Source organism: Bradysia coprophila, unplaced genomic scaffold, assembly GCF_014529535.1.
Source record: "Bradysia coprophila strain Holo2 unplaced genomic scaffold, BU_Bcop_v1 contig_138, whole genome shotgun sequence".
NCBI classification, from domain to species: Eukaryota; Metazoa; Arthropoda; class Insecta; order Diptera; family Sciaridae; genus Bradysia; species Bradysia coprophila.
In genome coordinates this window covers 10,311,107-10,333,849 of record NW_023503409.1, presented here as the reverse complement: position 1 = coordinate 10,333,849, position 22,743 = coordinate 10,311,107, and the positions used below count along the sequence as shown (strand labels likewise).

The 22,743-nt window shown below is 38.0% G+C and overlaps 4 protein-coding genes across 8 annotated transcripts; 1 reads left to right on the top strand and 3 right to left on the bottom strand.

The window, feature by feature from the left end:
- Positions 1-573: 573 nt before the first annotated feature.
- LOC119074089 (NADH-ubiquinone oxidoreductase 49 kDa subunit) lies at positions 574-2,310 on the bottom strand. The gene is made up of 3 exons (XM_037180049.1): positions 1,458-2,310; positions 905-1,397; positions 574-833 (listed from the first exon to the last, which is right to left on the bottom strand). The coding sequence occupies exons 1-3, from the start codon at positions 2,160-2,162 to the stop codon at positions 637-639; spliced, it is 1,395 nt and encodes a 464-aa protein (XP_037035944.1). The 5' UTR covers positions 2,163-2,310; the 3' UTR covers positions 574-636.
- A 2,517-nt stretch (positions 2,311-4,827) lies between these two features.
- On the top strand, positions 4,828-11,305 carry LOC119074098. Of its 5 annotated transcripts, none has more exons than XM_037180060.1 (4): positions 4,828-4,949; positions 10,055-10,348; positions 10,412-10,652; positions 10,708-11,305. In XM_037180060.1, the coding sequence occupies exons 2-4, from the start codon at positions 10,096-10,098 to the stop codon at positions 11,144-11,146; spliced, it is 933 nt and encodes a 310-aa protein (XP_037035955.1). In that variant the 5' UTR covers positions 4,828-4,949; positions 10,055-10,095; the 3' UTR covers positions 11,147-11,305. The 5 variants fall into 5 exon arrangements, with proteins under 5 accessions (XP_037035955.1, XP_037035954.1, XP_037035958.1 ...); XM_037180059.1 differs by having other exon boundaries at positions 4,876-5,088; XM_037180063.1 differs by lacking the exon at positions 4,828-4,949 and adding an exon at positions 6,056-6,161.
- A 2,864-nt stretch (positions 11,306-14,169) lies between these two features.
- Positions 14,170-15,525, bottom strand: LOC119074097 (regucalcin-like). Its single transcript, XM_037180058.1, has 5 exons — positions 15,249-15,525; positions 14,977-15,180; positions 14,692-14,907; positions 14,513-14,625; positions 14,170-14,445 (listed from the first exon to the last, which is right to left on the bottom strand). Exons 1-5 carry the CDS (start codon positions 15,409-15,411, stop codon positions 14,206-14,208), a joined length of 936 nt encoding a protein of 311 aa, XP_037035953.1. The 5' UTR covers positions 15,412-15,525; the 3' UTR covers positions 14,170-14,205.
- A 3,002-nt stretch (positions 15,526-18,527) lies between these two features.
- Positions 18,528-21,118, bottom strand: LOC119074084 (protein brown; the record flags this gene model as incomplete). Its single annotated transcript, XM_037180039.1, has 8 exons — positions 20,525-21,118; positions 20,404-20,452; positions 20,008-20,344; positions 19,897-19,942; positions 19,526-19,829; positions 19,303-19,467; positions 19,135-19,240; positions 18,528-19,070 (listed from the first exon to the last, which is right to left on the bottom strand). Coding segments are annotated over exons 1-8 (1,665 nt in total), but the record flags the coding sequence as incomplete, so codon positions are not given.
- Between the last annotated feature and the right edge of the window lie 1,625 nt (positions 21,119-22,743).

Here is a 22,743-nt window from a genome sequence, read left to right as displayed (position 1 = left end):
CATATTAAGCGATGGACAGCAAAGCCATTAGAGTCTTACGTCTATCTATTGCAGAATGTGTATTGACATCGTCTCGTCACAGAATGAGAAACAAGCGTAAGAGAACGGAGTCAATTTTGTTGGCTGTTATTCCGTACATCGAATAAAGGCGAAACTTTCACTTCGAGCTTCAAGACTAAAATGTCCCAATTTATGAAGTCGCATTCAAAATGCACATTGCCGCGTTCATGGAAGGAATGACTTTTTTTAGATTTTTTCACTGTTCAACATCTGGGATTGACTCTGTTGCTATTTTTGGACCTTTATTGGTGAATAATAACATGTGTCCGTTGACACAATCGACTAAAAAAGTGCAATTTGGTCAATAACGGTCTTACATGGATCCATCAGATTCAATTAGATCCTAAAGATTCACCAAGACTTCCTTGAATTATCGAACAACTCATTTCCTTCATTTCGTTCAACATAAGACGATAAATTGTCCAATGTATCTAGGCGAACCAATACATTTTCGGTCGATTCATCGAAGGATTAGAAGCCACGCAGAGCCCGAACAAATGAAAACTCTCTACGTCGATAAACAATGCGGTCTATTTCCTATAGTTTCATTGGAAACATCAACTGTACAACAGTTACTTATCGATCGATTTCTCCGAATACAACATCTAATGTTCCAATGATGGCTACGATATCGGCCAACATATGATTCCTTCCAACCTTGTCCAGTGCAGCCAAATGTGCAAAGCCAGGTGCCTTAATCTTGCAACGGTATGGTCGGCTAGATCCATCCGATACCAAATAAACACCGAATTCTCCTTTCGGTGCTTCAATAGCTGAAAGATAATTGAGAAATTAGAAATTCGGACAATAAATTATCGCAATACAGCCACTGCATTGACGTTACCTGTGTATGTCGACCCTGGTGGTACTTGATAACCTTGAGTGAACAGTTTGAAGTGATGAATCAGAGCTTCCATCGAGTCTTTCATTTCAGCTCGGGAAGGTGTTGTTATTTTTGCATCGTCGGTTTTCACTTCGCCCGGTGGCATTTGGTTCAGACATTGGTCGATGATTCTAAGCGATTGTCTCATCTCTTCGATACGGCAAAGGTATCGATCGTAACAATCACCATTCGTGCCAATCGGTACGTCGAATTCCATCAAATGGTAGGCGTCGTACGGCTGCGATTTTCGCAGATCCCATTTTATTCCCGATCCACGTAACATCACTCCGCTGAAACCGTAATTCAAAGCATCTTCGGCCGATACAATGCCCACATCGACTGTTCGTTGCACCCAAATACGATTGGTGGTCAATAGATCCTCAACTTCATCGAGTCGTTCGGCAAATTTCGAAGCGAATTCGTAAATATCGTCCATAAGACCAAGTGGCATGTCCTGTTAAAATGGAACGTCAATGTAGACACAATCGAGTTAAGACTCAATGTTGTGCATTACCTGTGACACTCCGCCAGGTCGTATGTATGCAGCATGCATACGTGCCCCCGAAACCCGTTCGTAGAACTCCATCATTTTCTCACGTTCCTCGAACAACCAAAAGAACGGTGTCAACGCTCCAACATCCAGAGCATGAGTACCGATAGCCATGATGTGATTCAATATTCTGGTGATTTCAGCGAACAGAACTCGAATGTACTTGGCCCTCAACGGAATATCAATGTTGAGCAATTTCTCAACGGCCAGCGAATAGCATTGCTCGTTGCACATCATCGATACGTAGTCCAGTCGATCGAAGTACGGCAACGCTTGAGTGTACGTCTTGTATTCGATCAGCTTTTCCGTTCCTCGATGCAACAGTCCAATGTGTGGATCGGACCGCATGACAGTTTCACCATCCAACTCCAGCACTAGACGAAGTACACCGTGAGCAGCCGGATGTTGTGGTCCGAAATTGAGTGTTAGATTTTTCACTTGTTTCTCAACGGGTGAACGTATGGAATTATACGAAGGATGCTTCCACAGTGCTTGTTCTTCAGTGGGATAAGCAACCACACCGGAGAACTGCTTCATATATTCCGCATCGGGATACCATTTGGCTGCGGTACGATTTTGATTGACGTTATACAAAATCGCAGCATTCTGTAGCAAAGACTTTGCCGACTTTGCGAGGTTGGCTTTCTTTGCCAGCAGCGACAATGCCATTCTGTACCCGATAACTCACTTTTTCACTTCAGATTTACTTGGACGAGAGGACACGGAGTGTTTTTGGTAATGCGAATGATAAAAATTGAAAATTACATAAATCCTTCGACATTTATATTGTCACAGCTGATCGGAAAAGTGACATGTCAATTGTGTTTCTAATGTTGGATGAAGTGACTTTTTGAAAAAAAATGGCGCGAATTTCATCGAGCTTCATTATCAAGTACTTTAAGTAATGTCAGGTTGGTGATATAACGTCAGCCGTATAACCATTTACAAACGCCAGACGTATCGCGGTGTAATCATTCAATCTGTTACTTCGTCTGTTGAAAAACTATCGCCAAATATATTGAACGAATTCTTTTACTTCGAAGTAAATGACCGTTCGTTTTAACATAATTTTTTGTTTGTTTTGTTCATTTGTAATTCTCAGCGTTGACGACAACAGATGGGTATAGCAATTTTTAGAGCGTCGATGGCGTTTTTATTTGTTGAAAGATTTTGAGAAAAAAAATAGAAAATTGTATTCCGAGAGTGTTACTAGGAAAATGCGAATTCCAATTTTTTTTTTTTCACAACGTTTTTCATAACAAATAAAAGGGTTTCGGAGTTTCAGTGGAGTAGAGCATTAGTAGATTTGTGCTCACCTTTGTGAGGAATAGGAAACTCCAATTCGAGCGAAAATGCTCTTTTAGAATTTCCCATTTTCTCTCCTCGGTACTCGGTACATAGGAGATAGGAGAATGGAGTTTAGAAACTAAGGGTAAAATCTAGTACTTTTTTTCATAAAATAACTGCTGTCACTGATTTTTTTTTACTTACAGTGTGAAGTATAACTCCGAAAGGCCAGAAATATTTTCTTTTTAAATTATTGAGTTAATTTTGAACTGACTTTTATCAGAAATGAAACCAAAATTATTTTTAATAATATTATTTAAAAAAACAGGATCCGACATGATTCGAACCCGTGCCTATCGATCACAACATTTTGATTGTAGGCAATCACACAGCTATTGTAGGTAATCACAACTACAGCTCTGATAGCAAGTAGAAAAATACAGCTGTGACAGCTACGGGCCGAAATAATTTCTGTGACAGCTGTATTTTCTCAAAAACTACAGCTGGAGACAGATCGCAGCTGTAGCAGGTAACTACTTTTTCCTCAGTGTACCTGACCCATGCGAAGGTTGACAGTTACATAGCAATTGGCCCACTGCGAAAATGACCCATTACAAGTGGACAAATTTCGGTTAATTTTCTTCATTTTCCTATGTGTAGATCAACTTTCGCATGGGGCGGATAGTAAAAGCTTATTTTCATGTGTCGGGGCCGAAAATGAGTGAATTTCGATATTTTTCTCAGGTTTTCGACCCCTTACATGAAAATTTTTTTGAGTATCTGTTTTAGACGATTGATTTTAGGCACTTTCGCATGTAGCCCTCACTTCGTTCGGGCTACAACAAGCGAAATTGCCTAAAAACAATCGTCCAAAACAGATACACAAATAACTATTCTAGTGCTGAAAAAATCAACATAACAACCATTGTAACACAACATACTATCTCAGCATCCAATGGAACCTATTTTCCGGGGAGAATTGAGTAAACGACTATTTTCTTGTAATTGCAAAGAATGCGCATATTTAAGTAATTCTATTCAACAAATGTGTACGATAGAAATATTAAAGTCATTCTACATCACATTCACAATCTTTTGTTTAATCCCTATGTGTATCGACCTAATCTTTCCATGAAATATTTGACTCAACCCCAGGAAAACAATTTCATAATTTGACCTTGTCGTCTTCTTCTGATGTAATGCTTGCGATTTTATTTAAAGTCTTTGCTGATAGAAATAACCCTTGCTGCTAAATGTATAGCATTTTGTACATAACGAAAATACAGAGAAGACAAATCAATGACAATTGAGGTACTAACTGAAAGGTTGAGCATTCAAAACGAGACGGTTCGTATTCCACCTTTTGTATAAAGTTTAACCATTAAAATTCAGACTATGCACGCACATATACAATCGTACAAAGACCCCATAGGTAAATTAAAATGAAGTGTACCTAACATACCTATAAAATAACAATGAAAATAAATTCTGAAAAAAAAAATCAAAATCAGAAGATTTTTGTCTATGTAAATAGAAAAGAGAATGGACCGATTAAATAGTGCACCATCTCATCGAAATGTGTTGTAGTTGGCATGTTCATTCATGCATCGACTGAATTCCCATTCGATTCAACAACGTTAGAGGCTGAAAAGAAAAGGATTGATCATGACGACTTGTACGAATTTTGAATGAAATTTCCGAGTTTACAGTCACAGGTGACTATTTTCTACACAAAGCCCCAAAGGGGGTAAACCATTATGGTTCGTAAAGTCCTTAAGTGTGACGATTTCGTAGATTTTTGACGTAAAATATATGGGAGAAATGTCAAAAGTTCACGAAATTGCCATACTTACGAACTTTACGAGCCCCTGCGTCAAAGATCTTTATTACAAATGTTGAACCAAAATCATCGCTAAGACTTGGAAGTGTTAAAATCGTAATCGTGTAAGGTCCACATTTAAAAGAAAAAAATTAATTTTACCTTTAGTTAAAAAAGCATGAAGACTATGTTAGTTAATAGCTATATAGTTACTTGGAATTATCTGTCTCTATGTTTGTATTTGTAAGCAGCTCTACACTTCAAAAACTATTGTAAAAAAGAACTGTTTTAGAGGCATGAGATGGTTAGTTTTAGTTACACATTTAAACCGGCATAATATTTATTAAAAGGTGAGAAAGTGTCCGATTAATCACAACGTTTATTTTCAATCTCTTACGCACAAACGGAGTTTTGTTTGGAAATTATTTGAGTTATTATTTGAGTTTAATTTTAATAATAAGAAGAACAACAACTATATATTCAAGTGAGGTGAGAAAAACGTTTGAATGTGATGTGTAAATGTCGAACATTTTGGCTAAGTGAAATATTGGACACTCAATCAATACGGTCAGCTTGTTTCGTGTAATATCACTTCGATATTGTGTAATTAGAACCAAGTCAAAATGACTATTTTCTAGCAGAAATGGCTTGACTTAATCTCCTTATTTAAATTGTGCGACATTAAACCATGGATGGAATAATATCACCAAACAACCGAATTTCTTCCGAATAAACTATGTGATTAACAACCGTAATACGGTGTTGTAGCGCGACACATTAAAATTGAGTTTATTTTTTTCAGTCAGTCGTTGAACTTGTGCAATAAATTTGATTTATTTTTTGCGCATAAATCAGCAATTTCTAGCGTTAAACGGTCAATATAGCTGACATGTTCAACAAGAAGAGTTCTACGAAATTGTGGTTGAGTTTATCAACTGAATTCGTTGGTCGATTTTAACCAATATTGTCTCTGCTTTACATAAGATTTTTTACGATTCTTCGTCCCATCTTTCAACCCAAATTTGTACCCCATTTTCTCTCAGCTGCCTTGTGAAAAAGTCTTTCGTACCAATTCACTGATATAACTTAAATCGTGGTACATTAGGTATACACGGTCGGTATATATATCATTGCATTGAATCGAAACAGTTTATATTTCAGTATAAATTGTCTGAATCTCAATTTCGCATACAAAAATTAAACTCCATATTATTGATCGCTGCTACGTGACTATAAGTAATCAATTTGAATATGCTTCATCTGATTCGGACTAAAAATCTCATCTAAAACAAACGCTGTGCTACAATTCGAAAATAATGTAAAGAGTCATATGCTGGAGTGTAGTAGCCTCTCACATTTTCTGTACATTATTTATTCTCCTCCAAATCCAAAACTAGTCGAAATAAAAACCGTATTTCGAACAATACACTGGACTGGAGATACATTTTACCTAGCATAGTAACAGCATTGTACAAAATCACCTACTCATGTTATACTAAGACTACCATCCTACTACAATTATACGAACTTAAACACCAAAACAAATCTACTATGCAGCCCAGGTAAATATGATTTTAATCCATCGAAGGTGTACTAAACTCAAAACAAATACCAATAACCGAGAACCAACCTTTTATTATTCAAATAACAATAAGAAAATTGAAGAATGCCAACACGCAGACATGTACAATGAGAAAGAACATCCGAGATACACACAAGAGGAGACGAAAAATCATTTCATCAAACTCATTGTACATTTAACTTCAAATGAAATTTTAAGAGATTTTGGGTACGGTTTTTTCTTCTATTCTGTGTTCAAGGAAAGGCGCACATACTAACTAAAGCATTTACAATAATAAAATGGAATAAAACGACAGACTTTGGTAAAATGTGTAAAATACAACAATCTTCTCTCTTCAGATAGTTGGTTGGTTTTGTTAGTTAGTGGTATACAACTTCTTATTCTAGATGGTTACGATTATGTGTATTATTTGAGTCTCATGGCATCAGTACGTATATAAAATATGAGAATAAAATTTCAAGTACAGTTAAAGATATACGTACAGTAAACATGGTAATATAGACAATATTCTGTAAGTATCGACCGCTTTTCTGTATATATTCTGGTGGTATGACTTGCGCTAGACCAAAGTTTTTTTTAGTTAGTCAGTGACTAGACGGATCCCGTGTACTAACTACAGAACATTTTTGCTTTGTGAGTATTGCTCTTGCATGACAGTGAACACCATCATTTCGCTGTTTTCTTTAATTTTTAATTTGCACGATGGTCAATCTGTATATTTCCATCATGGGGTTCGAAGGCATCTTGTTGTTGTGCACACCGATGTTGGTTGAGTGAATGGCTTTTTGTGTCTATGTTCCACACATGATTTTCATATTTGCATAATATATAGTGTGGAAAGTTACGCATCATACGTATATAGATGCGGTGGTGGATGAGTGGAGGAGAAAATTTTATGTGAGATAGAGATTGTGTGTAGATAGTGCCAGTGACTTTTTATATATAAATGAGCGTATCGGCTGTATGTCTCGTCGAAACACATGTGCTGAGGAGCTTTAAAGTTTTGCACGTACATTCTTGGTTGTTTTTATTTTTATTCGTTCTTTATGTATGCTCAGTGCATTGTGTGTCGCTTGGTGCGTTTGATGGATGCGTAATTAATGGCATCTGTTGTTGACAACAACGACAAGAATAAACGATTAACTTGTGTTCTTATATAGCAAAATATGTGTTAGAACAAATGAAGTAAAAGATTTTCTCTTCAATCTGCTGAAATTACTTATCAAAAGAAGTAATACTCGACAATTATACTGTGAAAGGTTAATATGCGACTAAAGAAACAGGCCGACTGTTTGCTCTTGCTTGAAAAATCCAAAATTAAACTGAGGGAAACTCGAAAGGAAATGAAGAAAATTTGTTCTGAATCAAATTAGGAAGACCTCGTAAATCAATATAAGAAATAGAAGATGAATGTGAGGGAATGCCATCAAACTTTCAAATATTTGAAGAGCAGGTAGAGAAGTGACCATCTAATTCATTTCAAGGATTTATAGTTCAGATCCTCCTGACTTGATGACTATAGATGTCGAAGACTTACAATCGAAATTGCTAATGTTATTTGATTTTTCATTTTTTCCTTTCATAAATGACGTCACGGTTTTTCAGTGTTGTCATCAGTTTCAAATCAGTAATACCTCAACAGAAATGCTCTTTTTAAGGTCAATAGTATGTGCTACTACCCAAATACACCGAGGGATTCTTCTGAAAAACAGAAGACCGAAATCGGACGCATTTTCTATTGGAATTTTTTATATGTGCCCAGTAAGGTATTCGACCCCAGAACCCAAAACCACTTTCAAAAAAATTCTTCGAAGCTTGTGTGGCTGGTAAGAGGTCATCGAAAACCGAAAACTTGCACATTTCTTACACAAATTTCTCCAGTTACACGAGCCGTACAGGGTCGTGTGGGGTGTCATTAGAATGGTAATTGCATGTACTTTCAGGGAAAGTATAGCTTACGGATATTTGGTTGTATCTGCGATTCAATATAAGCACATAAACATTTCAACTTCTCATAATTCGTCGTAGATGCTTTCAAAACCAATAAGACCCTATTGCCCTGAAAGTACATACAATTACCTTTCTAATGACACCCCACACGACCATGTACGTTTCGTGTACCTCGACAAATTTCTGTAAGAAAATTGTAAGTTTTCAGGCTTTTTTCGGTTGAAAATTTCAACTGTACGTATCTAAGTGTGGATGAATTTTAAACCCAATAAGACCCTATTTGCCCCGGAAGTACGTGTAATTACCTTTCTAATGACACCCCACACGACCCTGTAAGAAAGGTGCAAGTTTTCGGTATTTGATCACTTTTCACAAGCTTCGAAGAATTTTTTAGACCCATACGAAGTACTGGGGTCTTATAGGTTTACGCATACGTTTGTAACACGTCGAATTGGACTCCCTGAGTAAGGGGGAAACCTATTGTGGTTGTCCAGAGATGCCAAATCAGCAAGAAAAAAAATGTCCGTCCGTCCGTCCGTCCGTCTGTCTGTCTGTCTGCACGATAACTTGAGTAAAACGCATCCGATTTTGAAAATTCTTTTTTTCCCCGTTTGGTAATGTCAAAAGACAGGCTAAGTTCGAAGATGAGTGATTTTGGATCGACCCCTCCTGAGCTGGGGCCCAATAAGTGCTTTACGGTTTTTCGAAGATATCTCCGGACATTTAAACGTTAAACTTGTAAGTGATACGTCAAATAAAAGGTATTTACAATACCGATCGACAAAAAAAAAGTTTATGGAAATCGGATGACCGACTCGTGAGTTAGACCCCTTGGTGTGGAACAGGCACAGGGCGGCAAGCAGTTTTTGCTTGTAGGTCGGCCAAATTTGAACATATTTCGTTCGTTTTAGCTTTATTAGATAGGTATTGACCGTACCAATCAGGGAAAAAAAAAGTTTATGAAATTATGTTCTCCGGAGCGTGAGCTAGGTCTCTTGGAGTGAGCTCTTATCTGGCTACTCGGCCGGACAGTGGAGTATTTTGTCAATATCTCGAGTAAATTTTGACCGAATTTCATGATTTTTTTTTTGTTTGAAAGGTATTAACGAATGTAAAGCGTCGGTAATATTTTCGGTTTCCTAACAAAATGGCTGCCGGCGGCCATATTGGATTTTATTAAAAGTGATATAAAGTGGGAAAAATGATGTTAGAGAGTTTCTGTTAACATGGAAATAATTTGTTATGTGTGTGGGGTTTCAGGGATTCCATATATGGACATCTATATATACCTATATACAGCTATATTGAGCTATATACAGGCATATAGAGCTATATAATAGCATATTCCTCTGTGAAATGTTTATTTACAGTGAAATATAGGTAAATATAGCGGTATATAGCTGTTTAAATAGGAATTTATGAAATTTGACTTCGTACGGGGCTGTCTATATTGCCTCCGGCAATTTAATTGTATATGATAACAAGGCAAAGAGTGGATAATGTAAGTGATTTAAAAGGAAGAATAGTTTTTCAGCAGAGAAGAAAATGAAGTAAGAGAAATGAAGAGTTTCACATTAAAGGCTTTTGATACGAATAGGTGTTTCGTACGGGTCGGCGTTAGCTATGTTTTTAAAGTGGTTTTGGGTTCTGGGGTCGAATACCTTATTGGGCACATATAAAAAATTCCAATAGAAAATGCGTCCGATTTCGGTCTTCTGTTTTTCACATGAATCTCTCACCCCGTAATTGATGGCAACATACAATAGAAGTACAGAGTAGGATACTTGTCGAGTTTTAATAGGGATTCCAATACGATGACAGCACTGAAAAAATGTTGACGCAATTTATATACGACCCCTTGAAGCAAATTTTATTTTCCAGCGGGTACACCCAGTTCAATCATCATCCATGTTTTATTTCCAGAAATTAAATACTTTGTAAAGGAAACTTGAAGACTGCACACAATGTTACACCAATCATCCAACGTAAATCGTTTCAAGAAACGTGAAAGAACTCAAAACTGGGCATACGAAGAGAAACGTTACCTGTTGGACTTATGCAAGAAGGACATGAGCATTATCGAAAACAAACGCCTTGACGCCGATCTAACCGCACTGAAGAATCGAGCATGGAAAATCATTCACCAAGAATTCACAAAATCTTTCGGGAATGAGAGAAATTGTAACCGATTGAAGGAACAGTGGCGACGAATGAAAGGTAAGTTGAAGTTGCGATAGTGTTCGATCTTTTGAAACATTAAAAATCTGTCCCCTCTTCTAGCATGCACAAGAGCCGAAATAATGGACTACCATCATAGACTGTCGCGATACGGTCAAGAAATTGCCGATAAAAAGCGACCCAATCCGTTTACGTTTGAAATATGGGATTTTATGCAAGAGGCCAAGAAAACGTGTCGCAGCGAGGCTATGGAAGGTGTAGACTATTCGAAAGTTCAACTTGCCCTTGAGGACGGTGTACCGGATGGTGTATCATTCGATTCCGATGATGACAATAACGACTGGTAATGTACACCAATACCGTCGTGTTGCAATACGTTAAATGTGAATTTCTTTCAGGCCTAAAGTGTCCCAGAACATGTGCGAAGTAGAAATAAAAGACGAAACATCCGACAGTGACGATGGTCCCAGCAATTCAAAACGGCCCTACTTAGATGATTCAGCCAATTTAAACGGTTCGGCTGCTCTCAACGACGACGACACACCCTCATTATCAATAAACAATGTGGCCGCAACGCTGGACACATTAAAAATGCTTAAAAATGGACAGTTCGCCAACGTGTCAACCGCCAATGGAGAAGACCATTCGTATGATTATGGCTACACGAAAATTCTGGAAATGCAAACTCGCGAGCATGCAGTGCGAATGGAAATTCTGCAGGTGCAGCTGCAAACGGCAAAATTTAATCGCGACGCAGCAGAATTGAACAAAATGATTGCGTTGAAAAATGTGAATGGACTGAACGCGGTGAACGGTACAAATAATGGACAGATTTAGTTCGATATGTCGTGTTATTCCGGACGTGTCATTGTATTCAAGTAGAAGAGGCTTTGTCAGGATATTATAAATACTCATTATACCTATACGTTACGGGTGTTACTTAATTCAATAAATTGTAGCTGAACAAAATAAACCACCAACCAATAATCGATTACATTGCGTTTTCGGCTTTTAAATTGTAGACCAGCGAGACGTAGGTATCACTATTTTCCTGTATAGTCCAGCCCCTTGTGTCAATCCGCTCGCTCTAAGTTTTTCGATTTTTTTCTTTATCTCATGTGATTGAGCATGAAAAACTGTGGAACTAAATTTCTTTCCGTCCGGAAAAGCGGTTTATATGAAAAAATTAAAAATCAAATATCTCCCGAACGTGACAACTTTATTCAAAAAATTTTTTCTTGAAAGCCTGATTCAATACCAACATTTCGTGGAACAACTTTTTTTTCTGTAAAACAAAATGGCGTCGATATAGGAATCTTCCCAAAAAATGACCAGGAAAATTCCTAAACTTTGACCTCACACCGTCAATTCGAAACTGATTTCAATAAATGAGGGCTTTTTGGAAAGCTTAAGTTTAAGCTTAACTTTATTGAAATCAGTTTCGAATTGACGGTGTGAGGTGAACTCGAAGTTTAGGAATTTTCCTGGTCATTTTTGGGAAGATTCCTATATCGACGCCATTTTGTTTTACAGAAAAAAAAGTTGTTCCACGAAATGTTGGTATTGAATCACGCTTTGCTTGCCTCTTCACTTAACTGTCTCAAGATGAACTTATCGAAAACAAAAGTCATGACCAACATCGGGGACGATAGAGAAATCAAAATTGGTGACACTGTCATTGAACGAGTCGACAGCTATGTATATCTAGGACATAAACTGAAGTTAGGTCTGGACAACCAGACTGCAGAAATAAGACGTAGGATTGGTCTTGCATGGGCAGCGTTCGGAAAACTCAGACTAATTTTCAAAAGCAAAATGAATAATAGTCTGAAACGTAAAGTGTTCGACACTTGTGTCCTTCCCGTGCTCACTTATGGAGCGGAAACGTTAACTTTAACGAAAGCATCCGAAGATAAATTGAGAGTGACACAAAGAGCCATGGAACGGAGTATGCTTGGAATAACACTCAGAGACAGAATGACGAATCAATGGATTCGACAACAAACCAGGGTCGTTGATGTCATGGAAAGAATAGCATCTCTGAAATGGAGCTGGGCGGGACATATTGCAAGAAGGACAGACGAACGTTGGACCAAAAAGATCATGAACTGGCGACCATATAAAAGACGAGCTATAGGTAGACCACCAGAGAGATGGACAAACGGAATTAAGAATATTGCAGGTACAAACTGGCAGCAAATGGCAATGGATCGTACGAAATGGAAAGAAGTTGGAGAGGCCTACATCCAGCAGTGGATAGAAACAGGTTGAAAAAGAAGAAGAAGAAGAAGAAGAATCACGCTTTCAAGAAAAAAAAAAAAAAATTTTGAATAAAGTTGTCACGTTCGGGAGATATTTAATATTTGATTTTTTCATATAAACCGCTTTTCCGGACGGAAGAGCGATTTTCCATTTTCCAGAAAAAAATTTAGTTCCACAGTTTTTCATGCTCAATCACATGAGATAAAGAAAAAAGTCGAAAAACCTAAAGTGAGCGAGCCGTCTTTCTCTGACACAAGGGGCTGGACTAATATTTTCCCAAATGTTTGCAAAAATACATTCTGGAAAAGTCAGGGAGAAAATCAACGAAATTTTGGAAAATGTTCAATGATGATGGGTCAGGTTGAAGTACCGACATAATGTTGTCAAGTATATGGTCGAAGTCGAACAGCGTACCGTGCTGACTTTCAATATCACTTACTCAACTCTTTACTCACTTTTCTAATTATTATACTTGGTTCACATCACTTCTTACACAGACAAATTTTACGTCACAGTGTCGTAAACTATACAATTCACACTGAACGACTGAGCCCGGTACTCGTCGTCGTCAATGGGGTGCTTTGAGGTTCGTGGCACTCCATGCTAAGCATAAGAAAGGAAGCAAATAATTGGGAATTCGCATATGCTCAACAGGCTCAAGGGTCACTGAAGGACCTGTGACCAAAGTCTGGTCTGGAGCATGTTAGAGTGTTTTTCGATAGAGTTTAGTACCCTGTACTGATAAAGAAAACTTTGGGTTCAAGATCTTGGACAATCACTTTTGGTGGTGTCTCAAAGCAAAGCAGTTTTTTTTTGCAGTTTTCGTTTAATACCAAGAGAACGCGAAATAGTCATTTACGTGCATCTATAATGGACGTTAGATTTTCGAAGGAAATGAGGGCGACAAGCGAAAGTGCTTAATATCAACCGTCCTCAACAGACACGGAATAGTTTACGCCTTTGCTTGTAAGTTTGTTGTTTAACAAGTGTGAGCTTTGCGGAACGAGCCGAAGGCGAGTGGGGTAATCACACAAAAAGTTTGTGGAAAAATCAGAATGGGTTGAAAGGAATGGCCAGAGTCGAAATTTTTGAGTGTTTGAAATTTCAGCATGAAATTGCTTCAGCTGTTTTTTCAGCTGATCCACACAAACAATCAAAACTGTTTATACGTCTTCATACGGTTTTACCACTACCACGCGTGTGCAGCTTCAACCGCATTAACAAGAATAAACAGTTTGATTTGATGTGTGGATCAGCTGAAACAAATTCATGCTGAAATTTCACTGCCTCTGACTGTACGATTTCGAGCGTTCATCATATTTCTTTAGTAGACTCCAGTAAACAATTCGTTCAACAAATCGAAAATTTAGATTAGATTTATTAGAGATTTTCATTTGTTAAACGATTTCAGACCATAACAACTCTCAAATCGGAAAACATGTTGGATTTCACTCTTCCTACACTCTTCCTATTTGAAGAACACAAAGTACCACTTTTTCCTTGCTTCTGATTTGGAGTTAGAATGATTTGAATACCGATCATTCTTAGCATTGAGTCATTGGGGGACTATGATTCCCCGGTAATTATGGCTGCATTCGTTTCATCAGTAGAGAATATTTATTTTTGACGCTCAATTACATTCTATAGTTAACGCCTCCGCCAGCTCCCTTCGCTCCAATGTTAGTAACCTTAAATAGCGCACCTGGATCTGTCTCTAAGACTTGTTGTTCCGGTGATAGTCTGTAATTTGCAGACGTAACGTACAATTCATCCAAATTAGGACCACCGAATGCAACAGAAGTTAGCATCGAAGAGCGATTTGCAAAATCGATGGTGTCTATTAAAGTTCCCGTTGTTGTGTCAATGTGAATCACCTGTTGATTTTGAAAAGTGAGCTCATATCCGTGTTCATGTGGATGGAAAATTAATATTTCAACTAACTTTTCCTCCGGAATGAAGAGCAACCCAAATATTGTTTTGGGTGTCTATGGCCATACCATCTGCCAAACCGGGAATAGAATTTTTCTTCAGATCGAATAGCACGCGCCGATTGCCTAACATGTTCATTCATCAATGCATTTCCAAATATCCAACAACAATTACCGATTCAAGTAACTTACTTGGAAGTCCCTCAATACAATTGAAGTCGAAAACGTCGACAGTAAAGGTCACAGAATCAATGTAGAAGAACTTAGACGAATCCGAAGACCAGGCTAATCCGTTTGAAATTCCAATTTTATCGACGTGGGTAGTGAGTTGCCCGTTCTTGTCCAGTTTGTATAGATGACCTTTTTCCGGGTCTACTTGTCCTGGATCCGTTTCATAGCCCATAGTTCCTGGTGAAGTCAATTTTATTTTATAATTTAAAACGTACGTTGTTCCAGCTATATTTTCTCGAAACATACCAGCCCACAAACGTCCCTGCGGATCACATTTTCCATCATTAAAGCGGTTCTTCGGATAATTTTCTTCCACGGTGTTCAATGTTTTCAACTCAAAAACATCGGTTGAAACACCATCCCATACCAATTCACACATGCTGCGTCCCAGTCCGATTATGTAGGTGTTCAGCTTCGTCTCGACTGGCACAATGAATGTAGCTCTGCCGTCTAATAATAATTTTTCCAGTTTCTTCAATTCCCCAAACTGAACACGTCTGTGTTTCTGTCTAGCTTACCCATTTTAATTTTGTAATCTTTTCCCGTCGACGGAACATATCGGTGAACCGCTTCGCCAGGTATATCAACATAGACTAGATCCTGACGCTCTGCGACCCAATGGGGTCCTTCGCCAAGTAAAATATCACTTTTGAAGGCTACTTCAATGTTCGATCGGCTCATTTTAGCAAAATAAGAGAAAAAGACAGCGAAATATAGAAATTTATACGCGTCTGCTGAGATACAATTCGAAATTCAAAGTGAAAACACAGAAAGATTATTGTTTGATATTGGTTGACAGACGGAGATAACAGTACTTGCTATTGGCAGAGCGATAAGACTTCTAATTGCAGTATCGTAGATTACGGATGATTTGATAATTTATACCCAAGCAGCATTCCATTAAAACAAGTTTTGCGAGCGAAAGGCAAGTCCCGTAAAATAATGTATTTTTGCTGCAGGGTTTTAAGTAGAACATTAAGACCCTGTGGATATTACCAAAGGCTCTATACCTATATAACATGCCAAAGGTACAAAACTTTATTTTACCTGCAAAATATACTAATTCCAGGGGTGGCGCCATCTAATATGCAAAATTACTTCTCTTGATCAAGTGATGCAAAACAAACAGAGCAAAATTACTCTTCCCTTTCCCATGGCTCGCGTGAAGCGAATGAAAAGACAAAATTCTGTTTCGACCTCCGGATCCAGTGGCGGTCAGAGGTTAGCGTGGTCTAACCATCTTCAGTCGTTTCCACTGGTCCGTTACACGAGACAGCCGTAAATTTTCTAATTGAACAAGTTTTTGAAAATTTACAATAAACGTTTTGCCATCTTCTGATGGAAAATTTGAAGCTATACTATGAAAATTTACCCAAAAAACGTAGCCCAACGAAGAAAAAATTCATTCAACTTTCAAAAATCATTCACCTTCAGTCAAACAACAACACAATCATCAGATAAATCTATTCAAATAGCATTAATCTGACCTTCATCCGTTCATTCGTCCATCTGCACTTTGAATTACCATGCCCTCGGGATCAATTTAACACTTGGAACTGATTTAACACATTTTTACACAAAAAAATCAAAAAACAATTCTTTTTACCCACCGAACAAACATAAAACTAAAAATTGACACTGACACCCGAAACAAAGCGCGGTCACTAATACGAAAAATGCACAGTCACTCGGCAAGAAAAAATGAATGAAAAAACGAAACAAAAATCACCACAACTACAACCAGCATTCTCCTCCTACCCAATTCCCGTTACTGAATCATTTTTGTGGAATTTCGCGTCGCGACGGGAATTTTTCCTTTTATCAGATTTGCGTTACGCCTCACTACACGATCACATGTTTTGTTCTAAGTGAAGGATGGGCAGCACCACATACTTCGTTCTGAATGAAGGATGAGTAACATAACATACCTTAGTCTTGATAGAGGCGGGTAACACAACACACGTCGTTTCAAATTAAGGAACGACACCACTACATACTTTGTTCTGAATGAAGGATGGGTAACACGACATACCATGTTTCTCAAAAGAGAATTGGTAACACTTTACACGCCTTGTTCAAAGTGAAGGATAGGCTACACTACATATCCTCTTTCATGTGTCAGATGGGTAATACACTGTACCATTTGAAGACTTTACCCAGAATGATGGGTCGCCACACTAACAAAATCAGTACTTTGACAACAATGATTCAGTAACGGGAATTGGGTAGGAGGAGAATGCTGGTTGTGGTTGTGGTGATTTTTGTTTCGTTTTTTCATTCATTTCTTCTTGCCGAGTGACTGTGCATTTTTCGTATTAGTGACCGGGCTTTGTTTCGGGTGTCAGTGTCAATTTTTAGTTTTATGTTTGTTCGGTGGGTAAAAAGAATTGTTTTTTGATTTTTTTGTGTAAAAATGTGTTAAATCAGTTCCAAGTGTTAAATTGATCCCGAGGGCATGGTAATTCAAAGTGCAGATGGACGAATGAACGGATGAAGGTCAGATTAATGCTATTTGAATAGATTTATCTGATGATTGTGTTGTTGTTTGACTGAAGGTGAATGATTTTTGATAGTTGAATGAATTTTTTCTTCGTTGGGCTACGTTTTTTGGGTAAATTTTCATAGTAGCTCTCCGCTAAGCTTCAAATTTTCCATCAGAAGATGGCAAAACGTTTATTGTAAATTTTCAAAAAACTTGTTCAATTAGAAAATTTACGGCTGTCTCGTGTAACGGACCAGTGGAAACGACTGAAGATGGTTAGACCACGCTAACCTCTGACCGCCACTGGATCCGGAGGTCGAAACAGGTTTTTTGTCTTTTTATTCGCTTCACGCGAGCCATGGGAAAGGGAAGAGTATTTTTGCTCTGTTTGTTTTGCGTCACTTGATCAAGAGAAGTAATTTTGCATATTAGATGCCGCCACCCCTGGAATTAGTATATTTTCCAGGTAAAATAAAGTTTTGTACCTTTGGCATGTTATATAGGTATAGAGCCTTTGATATTACACATAGATTTTACAGGTTTCTTTTAAATTGGCAAGGAATTTCGCTATTCGCTGTCCATTCTTCATCTCATCAATCTCCTGCTCCTCTGTCCCAAAATACGAAAGATTAGCCTTGATTTGCACTTACAAAAAATGGCTCCGTTTTGCCTCCGTTTAGCTAAACCAGGCCTCTTTTCTATTGTGTAAAGAGTAAATAGAGAGTAAAACGGAGTGCTTTTTTCGTAGATGGAAATCAAGACTAAAGAATCTCGAGGAGTAATTTTAGTTCATCGTCATTCCAAATTGAAACAGTAAAATCAAATCAAATCTGTTTATCTCCTTAACAAGGCATTATCTGTAAGCTTTCAGAAACGGCAAGCTCACCGCAATACAATCATTAAATCTTTTACTTCTTTTGATTAAAGCAACGTCTTGATCCGAAATCTTTTACTTCGATTGTTTATAACGACAGCCTATCTAAAGCTCATGGTTGTCGACAACAGATGACTTAGCCGTTTACCAATGGTGAATGGTTAATAATAACCAGACTTGTTGACCATTCGCCGAACACCCATAAATCCAATAAAACACATCACTGCGGCTATGGCTAACAATCCGCAATAGTCAATCCAAACCCAATTCACGTCAGTGTTATAAGATAGCATCTCCAAAACCGCCGTGCCATTTTGAACACAAAACTCATTTAAGGATGCAGGAGTACAGTCTGTGATTTTGGAATAAAACCGGATCAGTACCGTCATCATGAATCCAATGAGTCATGAAGAATTTATACGAACCAATTTCACTGACACGATTCCATATCTGTATGGAGAGCGCTTCGATCGAATAGAAGAACAACGATCCGTACTGCAGAAACCGCAGCAATTTCAATTTTATGTAAAAACCACATATGAGGATCATGAACAGATCTATAGGTGGCGCCAATTCCGACGATAGCCGAACTGTTTCAAACACTCCACTGATCATTAATCCATATCCAATGGCCGTAATGGCCGTTACGAACAAAGTGAATCCAATTTGAACGAACTGCCACATATCGGCGATGAAGGTCACATTGAAATAGATGATCAGTAGGAAGACGTAAGCGTCGACGAACGATTTCGGTAAGCATCCGAGTAGTTTAGCCACATAAATTGCGGACAAATCGTATATATTCTCTCCGGTTTCTCGGCGGAGGATGGGTAAAGTTGATGGGTAGTAATAGAGGATGCCGTAGCTCGTTCCGAATATGATTTCGGCAGCTATTGTGAATATAAAACCGTTAATGTCTTGGACCGATTGCGGTTTGGTCGATTGTACGCCCGAGAAGAGGAGGCTTATTGATACAGCGGTTATCTGGAACATTTCTGAGATAGTCACTAGTTTCCCGAGAACGAGTTCATTTTCGCAAAGTACTTACAAGGTATGTCAGTGAATGAATGAAATGGTCTTTAACCGTTCTTTTTGCCTCTATCAACTTTCTCTTGAGCAAAATAAACACTTGATAGATCCACCGAACCCGTTTACTGTGAAAGGAAATTATTTTAAATTCTGTTCGTTTATACCGATAAATGGTTTTCCCACTAACAATTCGGTCCCATTTTCCCCCAATACATTCGACCTATTATCCGATAAGACACTAGGAAACCACTTCTTGTCTAGTTTGCCACCATCACTTTGAATTGTGTTTTTCGACATAACGTTCACGAAGAACTCAGCTGGATTGCACATCAAAGGACATTGGAATCCATTCCTGTTCCGAATAAACTAATTTCTTCGAACAATGTGAGCTAAGGAACTAAGATCCATACCTCCCGAAGAAAGACTGCGCTTCGTCCACAGTGCCTTGAAAACAGACCCGACCCGACTGCATTAAAATGACATGGGTGAAACATTCAAACACCTCGGACGTCGGTTGATGAATCGAGCAGATAATCGCTTTGTTGGACACCAACTGGCCAGGATCGACGATACTCATTTCAACGCCATCCAAAAGGTACTTTTGATCACATTCGGTTGTATAGGTGGAAATGGCTGGTGAAGATTGTTTGTTTCCACTGTTGGCTAATAATTGCAATGATCTGATAACATTCAATGCGTTGTAACTGTCCAGTCCTGTTTGGTTCATTCAAAATTTGATTTTTTTTATTCGGACAGGAAATTGTTTCGGGTAAGAACGAACCTGTGGTTATCTCATCACAGAAAACAATTTGTGGATCTGTGAGTAGCTGAAAATTATTTAGAAATTTTAGTCGGATCCAACTTGTTTAGCCACAAATGGTATAAGTGTAACCTCAGTGGCCAAGTTCAATGTTTTACGTTCTCCACCAGACAAGGTTGAAATTCGACAATCAGCGACTTTCATCAGCCCCAATTTCCATAAAATATCGTTGATTCTGTCGTTCTTCCGAAACCGCGAGACTCTCCGGTCCATTCTAAGTTCACACATGAAAAACAAGTGTTCTCTAACGGTTAACGAATCAACGGCAATATCAAATTGAGGCACAAACGACGACCTCTGGATCATTTCGTTTCGGGATATTTGTCGATTATTAATTGAAATTCGTCCGGTTACGTTGCCGCGTATCCTTTGTGATATTGCTGCCAATAGAGTAGTCTTTCCACTTCCACTAAAACCATTCTTTCTTTTCACTTTACCCTTTTTACTCAAATGAACATTTTCTTTTACCTTGATCCTAATATAGCAACCAATTGACCCGATTTCACAATTCCATTCGCTTAAAATGAAAGCAAAATTTATGAAATCAAGAAATTTCATTTGAATCAAAACTTTCACAACCAGGACGAACCATCGACTAAAATTTTTATCTCATTTTCGTCGTTTTTAAACCTTCGCCAATTGAAGATCTTCCTCTTTACGGTGTAGTTTAGGTTGTCCCATTGAAGGTGGATCGAATCGCCCATAGTTCTGAATATTTGTTCCGTAATAAAACGCGAATGATCAAATGTACATCCGTACAAACGTAGACTTGTTTCCCAATTAAAACCTCAGAATTTTCGGTTAAGCAATCATATCTTTATCTTCCAAGACGAGAAGATCGTAGCTTCGTAAAAATGGCAAATATTTATTTAACAATTTGACTTCTTTGCCTAGTAATTCTTGTGTTGTTATTACTCTTACAGTAAACGGGCGATTAGACTTAATATTGTTTAATGAAATAGACGACAATTTAAATGTTTGACGAGATTATGTTTTACATTTGTGGATAAGGAGATAAAAAGCGAATTCAATCATCTTTAACATAAGTTTTAGATGTATAGATAGACTGAAAGACGATTACGATCTTTAATCAGAGAGGAAACGATACAGGTGTGCGCAGGTGCATTGAACTCTCATTTATTTTCTTGACTCGATTTGTGATGGAATTAGATTTTTTATCGGTTCCGGTTTAAAATATTTTGAAGAAATTGTGACACTATGCCTAGAGATGTCGAGGATTTTCGAAAACCCTATTCGTCGCGAACCCAGCCCGAAAGAAGTTTTTGAAATCCGAGAACCAAAAACCCGATTAAATCTGAAACCATTCGGGTCGGGTTTCAGATTACATCTTTGAAAATCAAGAAACTGATAAAATTAATTTCGATTGAATGTACCCGACGAACCCAATAAGCGGCTTAAAATCAGCGATGTCCATCAACGCACTTCATGCATGATTGGTACTGAATGGAATATATACTGAAACTTGACAGTCACACAACTTAAAAACACAGTAAAACATAGCTAACGCCGACCCGTACGAAACACCTATTTGTATCAAAAGATTTTACTGTGAAACTCTTCATTTCTTTTACTTCATTCTCTACTGAAAAGCTATTCGCGCTTTAAAATCACTTACATTATCTTTCTTTGCCTTGTTATCATATATAAATAAATTGCCGGAGGCAATATAGACAGCCCCGTACGAAGTCAACTTTCATAAATTCCTATTTAAACAGCTATATACCGCTATATTTACCTATATTTTCCTATAAATAAACATTTCACAGATGAATATGCTATTATATAGCTCTATATGCCTGTATATAGCTCAATATAGGTGAATATAGATATATATAGATGTCCATATATGGAATACCTGAAACACCCCACACACATAACAAATTATTTCCATGTTAACAGAAACCATTTTTCCCAATATATATCACTTTTATTAAAATCCAATATGGCCACCGTCAGCCATTTTGTTAGGAGACCGGAAATTTTACCGACGCTGTACATTCGTTAATACCTTCCAAACAAAAAAATCATGAAATTCGGTCAAAATTTACTCGAGATATTGACAAAATACTCCACGTTCACTGTACGGCCGAGTAGCCAGATAAGAGCTCACTCCAAGAGACCTAGCTCACGCTCCGGAGAACATAAACTTTTTTTTCCCTGATTGGTACGGTCAATACCTATCTAATAAAGCTAAAACAGACGAAATATGTTCAAATGTGGCCGACCTACAAGCAAAAACTGCTTGCCGCCCTGTGTCTGTTTCACACCAAGGGGTCTAACTCACGAGTCGGTCATCCGATTTCCATAAACTTTTTTTTTGTCAATCGGTATTGTAAATACCTTTTATTTGACGTATCACTTCCAAGTGTAACGTTTAAATGTCCGGAGATATCTTCGAAAAACCGTAAAGCACTTATTGGTCCACAGCTCGGGAGGGATCGATCCAAAATCACTCATCTTCGAACTTAGCCTGTCTTTTGACATTACCAAACGGGAAAAGAATTTTCAAAATCGGATGCGTTTTACTCAAGTTATCCTGCAGACAGACGGACAGACGGACATTTTTTTTCACTGATTTGGCATCTCTAGACAACCACAATAGGTTTCCCCTTACTCAGGGAGTCCAATTCGACGTGTTACAAACGTATGCGTAAACCTATAAGACCCCAGTACTTCGTACGGGTCTAAAAACCATTTCATACAAATTCACTTGAAGTCCAAACGTAATAGGCATTGTGGGACATACACATTCCCAGAAAGACTATAATTCTGAACGCATTCTAACAA